This window comes from Lynx rufus, unplaced genomic scaffold (genome assembly GCF_022079265.1).
Source record: "Lynx rufus isolate CCGP_SWC_20201006 ecotype Redwood Valley unplaced genomic scaffold, mLynRuf1.p SCAF_14, whole genome shotgun sequence".
In the NCBI taxonomy this organism is placed as follows: Eukaryota; Metazoa; Chordata; class Mammalia; order Carnivora; family Felidae; genus Lynx; species Lynx rufus.
In genome coordinates, this window is record NW_025814828.1 from 42,003,939 (window position 1) to 42,018,409 (window position 14,471).

The following is a 14,471-nucleotide window of genomic DNA, read 5'->3' on the forward strand; positions in this document are numbered from 1 at the left end:
CACAGGGAAATTTGTCACCAACAGAAGATAAGAGGGGGATGTGACCATGGAGGTAGAGATTTGAATAATGCAGCCACAGCTAAGGAATGCTGGCAGCCTCCAGAAGCTGGAAGAGCAGAGAGAAGATTCTCTCCTAGAGCATCTGGAAGGAGTACAGCCTTGCTGACACCCTCTTTTCAGCTTAGAGAAACTAATTTTAGACTCTGGGAAAATAAATTTCTCTTGTTTTATTCCACAAAACTTTTGGTAACTTGTTACAGCAGCCACAGGAAATTTGGGTGATCATTAGAGATTATGTAGATTATGTTGAAAGTCCCTTGTAGTTTTAAGATGCATTCATTCATTCAACTAACCAACAAATATTGAAAGCCATATAAAACAGTAAATAAAAGCACAGACTTTGGACTCAATTCAACTTGGGAGTGAATTGTGTGACCTTGATCAGGCAGCATAACTCTCTGAGCCCCAGTCTCCACATCTACACAATAGGGACAATAACAGTACTTAACTCAAGGTGAGGTTGTGAAAATTACATGGGATAATGCACACATACGGCTTTGTGCTGGGCACAAGGGTCATTGCCCTGTCCCTGTTCTAAGAGACCTATCATTCTGGGAGGAAAAACTTAGAGAGATCAAGACTGTGGACAGAAAGCACAGGAGGAATTGGGGACCCGTTGGAGGCACTGGTGGTAGGGGGTCGGAACGAATTCCTAGAGAAAGTATCTTCTGAGTCCCCTGAGGGACAGAGCAAGCTGTAATTATATGGATACTCTTTTTAATACTATTACTATTAAAATATTACTATTAAGGAGGAAAACATTCCTGGTTATCGGGTCTTCTAGAAAAAGCACATCTTTCAAAAACACCTATCAAAAACAGTAAAAAAAAAAAAGTTTAAAATAATTCCTGTCCCTCACTGGGTTTGCACAGGGAGTCATGCAGGCCCCCACTTCCACCTTGGCTGCTGACACTGCTACCACCACCATCATTGCCTTGATCCTTTATCCCTCACCATGGCTGAGGACCTGTCTTCGGCCACGTCCTACACCAAAGATAATTTCTACTGCCCCACCTGTTAGGGGAGGCTCCAAACCGCCATGGGGCCATGGCCTATCAGCACATTCTGTAAGAAATGTTTTCTGACTGGGGCGCCTGGGTGGCTCAGTCAGTTGAGCATTCGAATTCGACTCAGGTCATGCTGACAGCTCACAGCCTGGAGCCTGCTTCCAATTCTGTGTCTCCCTCTCTCTCTTCCCCTCCCCCCACTATCTCTCTCTCTCTCTCTCTCTCTCTCTAAAATAAATAAACATTGAAAAATTTTTTAAAGAAATGTTTTCTGATTTTAACGAGAGCAGAATATGTTGTCCCCTCTGTTATGGAAATGTGACTAGACTTAAGAGAGAATGTCCCGAACAAGCCTTAGACCTTGAAACTGTCATGATGAAGTTTTCAGGTAGTTGTAGATGCTGTGCAAAACAGATTAAATCCTGTTACTTGAGATATCATTACAAATTTTATTAAGAAGTATCAAGATGGGGGGGCACCTTGTTGACTCAGTCGGTTGAGCATCCAACTCTTGATTTCAGCTCAGATCATGATCTTGCAGTTCGTGCAATCAAGCCGCCCATCAGGCTCTGTGCTGACAGTTCTGGGCCTGCTTGAGGTTCTCTCTCTCTCTCTCTCTCTCTGCTTCTCCCCTGCTCATACACTCTCTCTCCCTCAAAATAAATAAATAAATAAATAAACTTAAAAAAAAGAAATATCAAGATAAGGACATCTGGGTGGCTCAGTCAGTTGAGCATCCAACTGTTGATTTTGGCTCAGGTCATGATCCCAGGATCATGACTTCAAACCCTGCATCAGGCTCTGCACTGAGCATGGAGCCTGCTTAAGATTCTTTCTTTCTCCCTCTGCCCCTCTCCCCTGCTCTCTCCCTCTCTCTCAAAAAGGAAAGCTTTCAAGATGAATACTGTGTTTCTTCTATCATTCCAAATTTTCAGATCTCTCAAGATTCAGTAGAGAACATTAATAGGAGTGAAACACTCACCTCTAACAACACAGAGATTTGTCAAGAGAATACGAGCTTTTCTGGGCATCCCATCATTAAGTGTCCCTTTTGTCAAGGGTCAAATTTTACCTGACAGCGTTTATGGAATCACTGTAACAATGATCACATAGTTCCTATTTCAGACAGTACAGGTGATATGCCCTATTTGTGTGTCTCTTCCTTGGGGAGCTCCTAGCCAAATAACTAGAAATTTTGTTAGTCATCTAATCAAAGACATCAGTTTGATTATGGATAATTTGCTAATCTTCATCTAGAATGAGGAAATCCAATATGAGACTGCTGTTGAAGGATCGACTTATAAAGACTGTAGACATCTCTGCAGCTTTGTACCTGCAAATGCTATCTTTAATGGGACAACTACATGAAGTCTCTGTTTCAATAACTTCATACATATATTAATGAAAGGAATTCAATCTTTTAAAAGTTTAAAATTCTGAAGTCACTAGAGTAGTCCTAGAAAAGACCCCCATACCTGAGGAAGTTGGAGATTGATAGCAAGGATTTGAGGTGATGGTTTCATATTTCGCATTTATTAAAACTAAACAACAAAGGCACAGAACAGAGCAGTACGCTGAAGAAAAAGGGACCATCTGAGCATGCGCACTTAAGGGCCTACGGAAGCTAGAGCGGCCAACTTTGGCAGAGCACAATCCTGCTTCAAGCGTGAAAATCAACCCACTGTGAAAAAAACGGTACTGTCCCTGGAGCTGGACTTAAGAGACCCCGTGACTGACTCCCTTGCCTCGCCTACTTTCTTACCCCCTGATTGGCCAGTTCAAGTTCATTCACTGTTCTGATTGGTTGATTGTCCTTGGGCAGTAGAATTGTGGGATATCATCCATTGGAGCGACTTTTCGCCTCTGCTTCGCCTCTGAGGGAAGCGTTCTTTTCGGACAGTTGCGGACTGGTCAAAGGTGGGCAGGTAAAAAAGTAACGAATCTCCACAGGTCACTCAAGTAGTTTAATTCTCGCTGGGCCTCCCAACATCCTCAATATCCCTAGGACTGAGAAGTGACTTAAAGCCTTTCAGGGCAATCCCCGTCAGGCAAAGATAAAACTCGTTTTTCGTCTGTGAGACTTTCTAATTGGCCTTCCTGAGGAAAGAACTCCCGTCAGCCCCCAAACCAGCTAGATGCCCCTAGATTTCTTCAACCAGAGATAATAGCCACTGCCTAAGTGACTCTTTTATTGACTCCTCTAGGATAGAGCAGAAACCTTCTTTGCCTTAGAGACCCCTGAATTTTCTCTCCCTAAGAGATTCCCAATGTTGAGGAACACCAGATTGCTGCATTGAAACTCTCCACATTGCTGCATTGCCTAAATGATGGCTGATCGAGTAGTCTTGGAGATTCTAGCTGTCTTCACACCAATAATTTTCAAATAACCTAATAATGGGCTCTAAATCCACTTTATGTTAGCAATCCTCATTTATTTTCAACAGAGCAAAACCCCACATCCCTCTGCCTGAAAACCTAAACCCATCTGTCAGAGACACCATATGGTCTCTGGGACTTACCTCCTCACTCTTTTGCCTCAAAACATGCCCCCTTCCCCCTCATAAAACTAGATGCTCACTTCACTTCTTGCCCAACGAGTTTGTCTTTATATCTTTCCTTCAGGATAAGCCAAACTTCAGGCAAACTACTATCAACAGTAACAAATCCCTTCTCAAAGTCTCAAGGATGCATTAATGCTTACAGAAAACCTGTCATTCCTAACCAGTACTTCTCCCAAAGATCTCCAGCTCCCTGTTCATTTGACTCTGCTCCCCCCAACCCACACCCCCACAGCCATGTCCTTTTTCAGGGGCAGATAAGCCCAGGATGGAGAAAAGTAGAACCTAGAACTCTAGGTAACTGACGAAATGTAGCCTACCCTCAATGCTATCTCCCTTCCTCAGGTCCTTTGGATACATGACTGGAGAGATTTAGGTTATGTCCCTTCAAGATCAAACCATCTCCAGCTCTATGAACAAAGGCAACTCCTTTGCAAAGAGGCCCAAAGAGGTTACCCAGAAATCAGAGAAGAAATGCAAGGTGAGGTGATCTGGAGGGGGTAGAGGAGTGGCCCAGGGGACACTGTAGAGTGACTAGATTTCTGAGGAGGTGAGGTAAGAGGCACTGGAGAAAAGGAGCAGGGTGTCAGGGGGAGATCCAGAGACTCAGGAGCTTCCCATCCTCACTCTCTCCTCATCCACCATCCCTGGAGACAACAGATCTGTGACTTTGCACTGCATTTGGTGACTCTCAGTCCATTCTGGAAGGTGAAAGAGCATGCTACCAGCATTAAGCATCTACTGCATGCCTGGGGAAAGGCTAGAGAATGTTACCCATGACATTAACTGCGAAGGATTATTATCCCCAGTTCACAGATCCAACATTAAGATCCTGTGGCAGAGGAAGAGACCCCAACTGAAGACCAGACATGTTTAGCTGAGTTGCTGTTAGGATTTACTTATTTTTCTTTCCTAGGAATTCGAGGCTATTTCCAAGTTCTTCTCTAAGGAAGAGTGGGCAAAACTTGGATACTCAGATAAAATCACCTATGTGTACATGAAGAGAAACTATGATATCATGACTGGTCTAGGTAACAGGAAGTTCTGGGTACAGACAAGCCTGGGAACACATCACTACCCCCTCAGTCCCTTTACATGCCACGACTTCTTCCTAGGCTGCAAGTGTCCCACACCTGCCCTTTGTGCGGGGAGAAATCCTAGGGCAACTTCAGGGCATTCTTTTCTTTTTTTCTTTTCTTTTCTTTCCTTTCCTTTTTTTTTTTTAGTGTTTTATTTATTTTTGAGAGAGCTAGCATGAGCGGGGGAGGGGCAGAGAGACAAGGAGACAGGGAATCTGAAGCAGGCTCCACGCTGACACCAGCAAGCCTGATGCAGGGCTCAAGCTCACCAACTGTGAGATCACAACCTGAGCTGAAGTTGGACGCTCAACCGACTGAGCCCCTCTGCTCTTTTCTATTCTGTGAAGGGCTGAGGGCCTGGGGTGGCCACAAAGATGCTCAAACATAGATCCCACATGTTTCTCTTCTGCTCACCCTTGTTGGGATTCCCCCAGCTGATGAGCTTTACTTTTCCTGCTGCTTCCCAGGATCCCACCCCACATTCCTCTCCTCTCAGGTTGTCTCTTAAAGAACAAATATTTTGCTTCTTTCTAGGTCTCAAGACCACCCTCCCAGCCTTCATGTGTCCTAAAAAATGTGCCACAAAGTCCAGTGGGCATGATTCTGATGAAGACCAGGACTCCGGGAATGAGAGTAAGTGGACAGGAAGGACCTGGAAAAGGTCTCCTAAAGCCCAACTGCTTTGGGTCCAGCTGCTTGGGAAGGATTCTCAGGAGTTTGCTCTCTCAAAAGTATCATGGCTGAGTGAGAAAAGTTGGATGTAGAAGGTTAAGTAGAGTCAGAGGCCATTCATATAAAATCCTAAAACATGCAAAATGAGAGTATATATTTTTATGGATAATAAGCAATGGTAAATGTATAAAACCTGAATGAGAATAAAACCCATCAAATTCAGGAATGCAGAAAGAGGGAGGGCAGGGATCAGTGAGGACTGTACAGATGACTTCAGCTGTTACTTGTTTATTGTGTTTTGTTATATATATTTTTAAGTTTTATTTATTTATTTTGAGAGAGTGTGTGTGTGAGAGAGAGCAGGGAAGGGGCAGAGAGTGAGAGAGAGTGAGAGAGAATCACAAGCAGGCTCTGCAGTGTCAGCATGGAGCCCGATGTGGGGCTCGAACTCACAAACCATGACATCATGACCTGAGCCAAAATCCAGTCAGACGCTTAACCGACTGAGTCACCCAGGTGCCCCATGTTTTCTTATATTTTGAATAAAGATCTCAGAACAATCTGAAGCAGTTGTGGGATAATGGTAATATCTGACTAGACTCAGTGATAGATGTTCACGTGTTTCCCATATTATTCTCCATAATTTTCTGTACATTTGAAACATTTCTTTTTTTTAATGTGTTACTGTTCTTGCTCAACACAGTTAATGAATCACAGGACAATTAAGAAAAATATAATTAAAGTCTAAATCCATGTGGAGCACCTGGCTGGCTGTTGGTAGAGCATGTGACTCTTTTTTTTTTTTTTAATTTTTTTTTTCAACGTTTATTTATTTTTGGGACAGAGAGAGACGGAGCATGAACGGGGGAGGGGCAGAGAGAGAGGGAGACACAGAATCGGAAACAGGCTCCAGGCTCCGAGCCATCAGCCCAGAGCCTGACGCGGGGCTCGAACTCACGGAGCGCGAGATCGTGACCTGGCTGAAGTCGGACGCTTAACCGACTGCGCCACCCAGGCGCCCCGAGCATGTGACTCTTGACCTCGGTGTCATGAGTTCAGGCCCCACATTGGGCTTAGAAATTACTTTTTTAGTATATGTGCTGCCAAAGTGAGCACAGAAGTTACTTTTTTTAAAAAAAAAGTATAAATCTACAAAAAACTTCAAGAGTCAATTTCATAATAGGGCAGAGGTATTGGGTAAATATCTTAAGAGAGAGTGATTAATGCATTATATAATATACATGTGTGTGTGTGTGTGTGTGTGTGTGTGTATAATGCATTATATGGATTATATAATTACATACAGCTATTTGGTGTTTTTACCCAAACCAAGTAGTCTTTTTGCTCCTAATCCAACCTGATTCTAGGTGTTGAGCTTGGGAGAGAGTTTGAGACAGCGATTCTCCACACACCGAGCTTTTCTAGTCAGTGAGCACAGGTAACACACAGTGAAAAGGGTAACAGATTCTAGAAATCTGTGTGCACTTGAGCAGTGTGTGTACTCGCTGTAAAGAGGATGAGATATACTCACTTGGTCTCTGCTCTGACGGCACAGTTGTAAGCAGACAGAGTCAGAATGTTCAAACCATCTCCAACAGACCTGTGACTCTCCAGGAAGACAGACCAGATTCCACAAGTTCCCAAAACTACTGTGAGAGGGCTGAAAATCTAGTGCTTGAAAATCTACAAAATTTTTGACACTAAGGGAGTATCTTTTTATTATTATCATTTATTTATTTTTAGGGAGAGAGTGTGTGAATGGGGGAGGGACAGGGAGAATCCCAAGCAGGCCCCGCACCAGGACCATGACATGGGGCTCGGACCTACGAGCTGTGAGATCATGACCTGAGCCAAAACCAAGAGGTGGATGTTTAACTGACTGAGCCACCCAGGCACCCCTGACACTAAAGGAGTATCTTTTTACTGGAAACATTCCAGAACCACTGCTAAATCATCCATGGTTCATCATACACCTAATGACTTTGTTAAAGTATAACTGGCATATTATAAAATTCACCAGGTTTAAGTAGACAGTGATTTTAGTTGTCACACATCTTTAAATGAATGCAATCAATTTAGTTTAATTAATTCAGTTTAATTGGGGGGAGACGCAAGAAATATGTAGTAGAATAGGATGAGGTAGTGATGGAGTTTAGTTCACATTTTATAAATCATCAGAAGGAAAATTATGAATTATGATGCCATGAATAAATGTATAATCACAATTTAAAGATAATTCAGGGACACCTGGGTGGCTCAGTTGGTGAAGCGTCCAACTTCGGCTCAGGTCATGATCTCACAGTTTGTGGGTTCAAGCTCCACGTCGGGTTCTGTGCTGGCAGTGCAGAGTCTGGAGACTGCTTCGGATTCTGTGTCTCCCTGTCTCTCTCTTTCCCTCACCCACTTGTGCTCTGTCTCTTTCTCTCTCTCAAAAATAAATAAACATCAAAAAAAATTTTAAAAGCCAGTCTCAAAATAACTCCTTGACAATAAGTGGATTCATAACCCTTTCCTCAGAATTCCTTGATACTACAGGAGTCTCTGGTGTTTGGGAATGTTTGTCAACAGAGAAAAACTTCCACTTATCATTTCTTTTAGATGAACCTCTTCAGGAGGATTCTGATGTGCAACAGAGAAAACGCCTGAAGGTGAGTATCTCCCAAATCTAAAGAACCAGAGACTCTTTCTTCCTCCACAGATATGAATATCGGTAAGAGCGGGGGAATATTGAATACTGCCTGACGCTTGCTGCCTCCCTTTCATGATCTGTTTATCACAATTCCTGATGTAGCATCAATAACTTAATAATTAGAGACTGTGATAGCTGATACTTCTGTTGTTTTCATACTGATGTCAGATACTATTTTAAGCAATTCACAAGGATTAATTTCGTTAATCCTCAGAAAACCTCTATGATGTTTTCCTATCATTATTCTCAGATAATAATGAGGATATTAGTAATAAAAACTAATCATAAAGATGAGGATGTTGTGGTGCAGAGATGTTAAGTAATTTGCCTGAGACCACAGAGGTAGTGGTAGTAGTCTGTACATTTGAAACATTTCTTTTTTTAAAGGGGTTATTGTTCTTGCTAAACACTGTTAATGAATCACAAGACAATTAAGAAAAGCCCCCAAAGGATTTCCAAGCTCAAGAAACTTTTCATGTGTTTATGAAGTTCGAGGGTTTCTCCCAAAGCTTTACCCCACAGAAGCTGATCATGCTTCTGTTTAGACACCCACTCTCGCAAAATGAAATACCAGCTCCCCTCTGCTCTGTGGCAGGGACACTTTCATGTGGCTTGAGAATGGCCTGAGCTGTCAGCCCCTCCCTACTGTGATCTCCTTTGGGGCTTTGTCAGCATCTGAGGCATCTCTGAAGCCTCGATCCCAGCCCAGGGAGTCCCTCAGAGGTACCTGAATGTTCACTGAGTAAGTGATTCCACAATTGTAGAATAAACTCTACTTTAGAGGGTAAAGGCATCTGGGACAGTTGAGACGGTTGGAGACAGTTGAGAGAATTCAAAGAAGGATCATAAAAGAAAGTATTCATTTTCATTATTACCACATTAAAGTGTTTGCAAGCTCAGTACTTTCACTTAGCTTCTTTTACTTTTATTGTTCACTATTTCATAAACAAGGGAACTGAATGAAAGGTAACTTAAGATTGTTGGTCAGTGACACATCCTGATGCAAGCAGAATTGGTATGAGAGCCACCTTGCCTAATTCCACATTCAGTGTTCTTGCCAGCATAGGATAGTAGGTGACATCTGGTGCTGCTTTCTTTGCTGTCTATATTAATGTCTGTGAACTATTCCTTTCCTCTCCCTTCCCTGTACTCCTCTCCTCTATACCATTTTCCAGCAGTGTTTTGTCTCTGTGCATTTTTACATTTATTCTCCCTGCAGCTCTCTACTAGCTTCTATGCAAGAAAGGAGCCCCTCATGGGGATTCTTAGAATGCTATTCTACCCCAACTCTTCTGTCTACAACACTCCACTTACATGGAGCATTTTGCTGTTTGCAAGAAGGTGAAGACAAACGTTCTAGCCCTGGAGACATCCTCATTTAGGCCATTCCTTTTTGTTCTAATCTCCCAGGCTCTTCATACTTTAGGTACAGGTGATATAATGATCTTCCAGGGTTTTAGGACATTAATCAAAGTACTGCATGTGAAGACATTTTGTAAGCTCTAAAGCACTAGAGAAATGCTGTTGATACTGTTTATGTATGACCTTCACATTAAAAAGGTGATGCACAAAAAACCAAAGGAAAAAGATGATTCAGACCCAGTGCCAGTAGCGCTTGGCTCTAAGCAGGTTCAGGAACAGCAGCGCTGCCCAGGAAAAGCGAGTGCCCCTGGTAAAAAGAGTAAGAAGAAACCAGGTAAGAGGTAGCTATGTGGAAACGACTCCTCTGTTTCCTGGCTATGTTCAAGTATGTGGTCTAGGTATGGGGGATGGATCTTGGACAGGGTTGTAGCCAGACTGGACTGAGGAGCTCACCGAGCTCCAGCTGAGATATTAGAACATGACTTCCAGGGTCATAGACCTGACTTGTCATTGATATAAAAGCTAAGTAACTAGGGGTGCCTGAGTGGCTCAGTTGGTTGTGTCTGACTCTTGATCTCAGCTCAGGTCATCTCAGGGTTGTGAGTTCAAACCCCATGTTGGGCTCCATGCTGAGTGTGGAGCCTACTTTAAAAAAATAAGAATTAAAAATAAAAGCCAAGTGACTATAGGCAAGTCTTCTAAATTCTTTGAACTCCAGATTCCTAGTCCATAAAATGGAAATAAAGAATCATAGTTCACAAATTGTTCAAGGGCGTTAAATCTAGAAAGCTTGACAATATGAAATGTGGTCAAGTAATTCCATCTGTGATAACCTGGGAATGCATCTTACAGTTGTATCCCCAGCCCTCAGCCTGACACACAATATGCCCTTAACACAAATATGCTGAATGAAAGAAGGTCTGAATGAATGTTCTGGTAAGTAAAGAGGTTGGAAATCTAAATCTGACAATGGGAAGAGCCAGAAGCTAAAACTGTGGGCATTTGGTGTGTATTGGTCTAACATCTCAACCTCTCTGAGCCAGAAGATGTGGAAAACAGACTATGTCGAATGCCTGTGGGCACTTGGGAGGGAGGAGGCATCTCCTTATCTGAAAACAAAACAAAACAAAACAAAACAAAACAAAACAGAGACTTATACTCCCCAACCCAACCAACTCTCATTTACCAACTCTTCTCCACCATAGGATCCAAGAAAGGGAAGAATATTTGGGCCAATAGACTGCGCCAAAGAAAGAACCTGATAGCATATGAAGAGATCAGTGATCCCGAGGAAGATGACTAATCCTGTAAGTAACCCTTCAGTCCATACCCGCAGCCCTGCAAAATGTACTTGTCTGTTCTAGAACTGGTATCCCATCTTGTCGCTTATTCCCCAAACCATTCCTTTCTCCTAGTCCCTTGGGGTGCAGCATTGAAGCTAAATGATGAGGTTTCCCATGCTCTTTCTGCTCCCTGCTCAGTATACCCAGGGATCCTCCCTACCCAGGTCAGCTCCTGATGTGTAGGCCACACTTTCCTGTAGTCTGGGAAAAACTCAAAAGACAGGTAAGGGGGTCACTATGGCATGAGCATAAGGTTCACTTTGAGGAGCAGTGGGAGATGCATGCAGATGATGAAGTAGGGTAGAATCAGAGTGCTCACAGCCAAGCAGGTGTGGATGAGGAGTTTGGTATTGATTTATCAGACAATAGGAGCTCACTGCCACTGATTCTCCTTCTCTTTCCTTGCCTCAACCTCAGGGATGTACAAGTGCCCATGATAAGAAGCAGAACCTGGTGGCCTTTCATGAACATGGGCATGGCTGTGAATTCCTAGCCATCAGGTATATAGCAAGCAAAAGAAAGAGTTCACAATAGTGAAAAGTTAAGCATGATTTTTGTTACTGTGCGCCAAATATTCTGTTAGATATAAGAGTTTTGTTGATGAGTAAAACATATACCTAATACATATTTCTTTCTGTGTATCCATGCACTTATCTTAGAAAATAAGTATTGTATTGTCAGGTAATTCTCTGCATAGAACAGCACTACCCTCCTCCCCAGATGTGCAGATGTGACTGCTGAGGGCAGTTTTGGGTGTTTGATTTCACATGTTTTCCTCTGCATTTACACACACACATACGGTACTACTATAAGCATTTCCCACGTGCTTTTTCCCCACTACCAGCGTGTCCTGGACAAGTACCATTCATTTTGTTCCTGTTCAGCAGGTGCTCCATGTTGTAAATCCACATTATTAATTTACGTTGTATTAGTCATTGACAGTTAATAAACATGTACAAGCTTTTCTCAGTTGTTTGCTCGTTTCATTCTTCTGCACAGAGCCCTGTGCATATGTGTGAGTGTTTCTTTAGCACGCAGTCTTAGAAGTGTAATTGTTGTGTCAAAGGGCTCATTCATTCAACAAACACCTATTGAACATGTACTGTGTACTGAACACTGCTCTAGGTGCTTGAAAGACATCAGGGAACAAGACAGACAAATGTCCCAGCCCAAATGGAGCCAACATTCTAATGGGTGATGTTTCCAGTTTTTATTTTGATGGACACTATACACCCCAAATTCTGGGGCAGGTGCTGGTTGGACACCTTGGCCTTTGCTCTCTGTAAGATCTCCTTAGTAAGGGGCTGGGATGGTCCATTTGGAAGTCTGTGAGAGGAGACAGAGATAAAACCATCAACTGGGGAATGTAGAAGAATAGAAAAAGGAGTGGTCCCCTGGAGAGCATATGGTGCGCAGGAATGGAAGTTTGCTAGTCATGATGCAGGAGAGCAGCAGATGGAAAAATCCACTGGACAAAAGTATGAAACTGCCCATCAAGGGTCTCATGACCAAAGTTTTGAGGGCTGGGGAGGGGATGAAGAGTTGAGAATGGGAGAGTCTCCTCCTATACATACCATTGCAGACCACATAATCAGCTCTGGGAAAAGGAAGAGGGGAGTCTTTGAGGGAACAAACCATTGTGTGGTACATTAAGGGACATTAAGGTTGCCAACAGAGGTCACCAAGGTGACTTGCATTGGACATCAAATACCAGCCCCAGATGGAAGCAGGGTTGGTGCTATTTTAACCATCCACTGCCCATCACCTCAGCCTCCCAGCAACCACCCAGCCTTGGCAGGTCTCTACTCTTCCGCTGAGGCTTCCATCTCCCCTACCTCTGCCTTTGTTCCACCTCTGGACCTGTCTCCTCATCCCAATAGATTTGGATCCAAAGCAGGGAGAAGCCATAAAGCCACAGATGATTGGGTCCTGAGGAGACAGACAAGAATTAAAGGCTCTCCTGGGGGTCTGACTGATCATTATGACTCGAGGCTAAGTCCACATTTGCTGGGCCGGAGTTGGCTGTCCTCACATCAGCCCTGAGGCTGGGTCTCCTAAAGCCCTGAGAGTTGGTGGACCCTACTCCGGAGGACTTTGCCCTGAGAGATTGAGAAAAGCCTCAAAGAATCACCATTCATTGGAGCTCTAGACAAGACAGACAGGTGAGGAATAAAGCATGGCCAGGGGTATAGGCAGATAGGGATACATACATGAACTCTTTCTGACCAGCATGTTCCCCATGATACAGCCTTCTTCACAGGGGCGACCCTCCCCACAAAGTCAGCTCCTGGGGAATGTGTATCGAGGACATCCTTGTTTACCTGCTTCTTTGAGAATATTATCCTGTCACTTGTCACACCTCTGGGTGGGACAAGTCCCAAATCCAGGACTTTACATCCCAGGACAAGAACACCATCTGCAGGAATGGGGGAGGTCTGGTTCACTGGGGTCTTCTCAGCCCACCTTCCATAATAACCATATAAAGTGCAATTAATATTCACCATGCATTTAATAGATGTTATATATAAATAGAGAGAGATTATACACAGAGACACTGGCAGATGTCAGACTTCTTGCCAGAGTTCCTGTAAATTGCATGTGTGGGATGGATGGGCTTGGAACTCACTGAGACTTCAGACATTAAGGAGAATAGGTGTGGGGATACCTGGTGGCTCAGTTGGTTAAGCTTCCGACTCTTGATTTAGGCTTAGGTCATGATCTCACCGTCTGTGGGATTGAGCCCCGCTTTGGGCTCCGCACTACTGACAACGCAAAGCCTGATTGGGATGCGCTCTCTCTCTCTCTTTCTCTGCCCCTCCCTTCCCTCTCTCAAAATAAATAAATAGGTAAACTTTTCAACAAAGGAGAACAGGTGTGTATTGGAGGGGGAACATGAATAAGCTTCAGGTTCTGTCCCAAGTCTCAGAGTAGAGGACAACATGGATGGCCTTGAGGGTATAATCCTAAGTGAAATAAGACAGAGGAAGACAAATAGCATGATTTCACTCATACATGGAATCTAAAACAAAACATAACAAAAAACAAACAAACAACACAAAAACAACCTAGTAGAGAACAGATTGATGGTTACCGGGGGGGGGGAATGTGTCGGAGGGTGGGCAAAATGAGTAAAGGAGCTCAATTGTATGGTGATGTATTGTAACTAGACTTTTGGTGGTGATCACTTTGTAGTGTATACAGATATTGAATTATAATATTGGTACACCAGAAACTTATGTGATGTTATATACTAATTTTACCTCAATAAAAAGATTTATTCTCCTTAGGGAGACACATGTACTTGCGGGAACAGTTTTTGAGCCAGTGAAATAGGCCAATGATGCCTTTGACAACATTTTATGTGTTTTACCGTTTTATCTAAATATTACTATCATAAAACACATGAAAGTTTCATTGTAGGGTGCCTGTTTCAGACTCTCTGTAAGCAGGTAGGGCATGCTGAATATTCCTCTTTGCTTTGGCATGACTAGCCGTGGAGCAGACAGACTAGAAATGGTCCCTTCTCACGGAATCTGGCTGGCTCAGCCAGTGGAGCACGCGACTCCTGACCTCGAGGTTGTGAATTCAAGCCCCACGTTAGGGGTAGAGATTACTTAAAAATAAAATTTTTTTAAAATGGTTCCCTCTCTACAAATGCATTTCTCTCCTTCATTATTACTATGGAGGGCTGAAGGTACCCC

At 43.3% G+C, this 14,471-nt stretch overlaps 1 protein-coding gene and 1 pseudogene across 1 annotated transcript; both read left to right on the forward strand.

Annotated features, from left to right (window-relative positions):
• The first annotated feature begins 1,015 nt into the window (after positions 1-1,015).
• Positions 1,016-2,435, forward strand: LOC124509246 (E3 ubiquitin-protein ligase RNF138-like; annotated as a pseudogene).
• Positions 2,436-4,004: 1,569 nt separating this feature from the next.
• Positions 4,005-10,730, forward strand: LOC124509188 (protein SSX1-like). The gene is made up of 6 exons (XM_047075752.1): positions 4,005-4,106; positions 4,542-4,656; positions 5,239-5,337; positions 7,975-8,024; positions 9,626-9,761; positions 10,633-10,730. Exons 1-6 carry the CDS (start codon positions 4,005-4,007, stop codon positions 10,728-10,730), a joined length of 600 nt encoding a protein of 199 aa, XP_046931708.1.
• Positions 10,731-14,471: the final 3,741 nt, after the last annotated feature.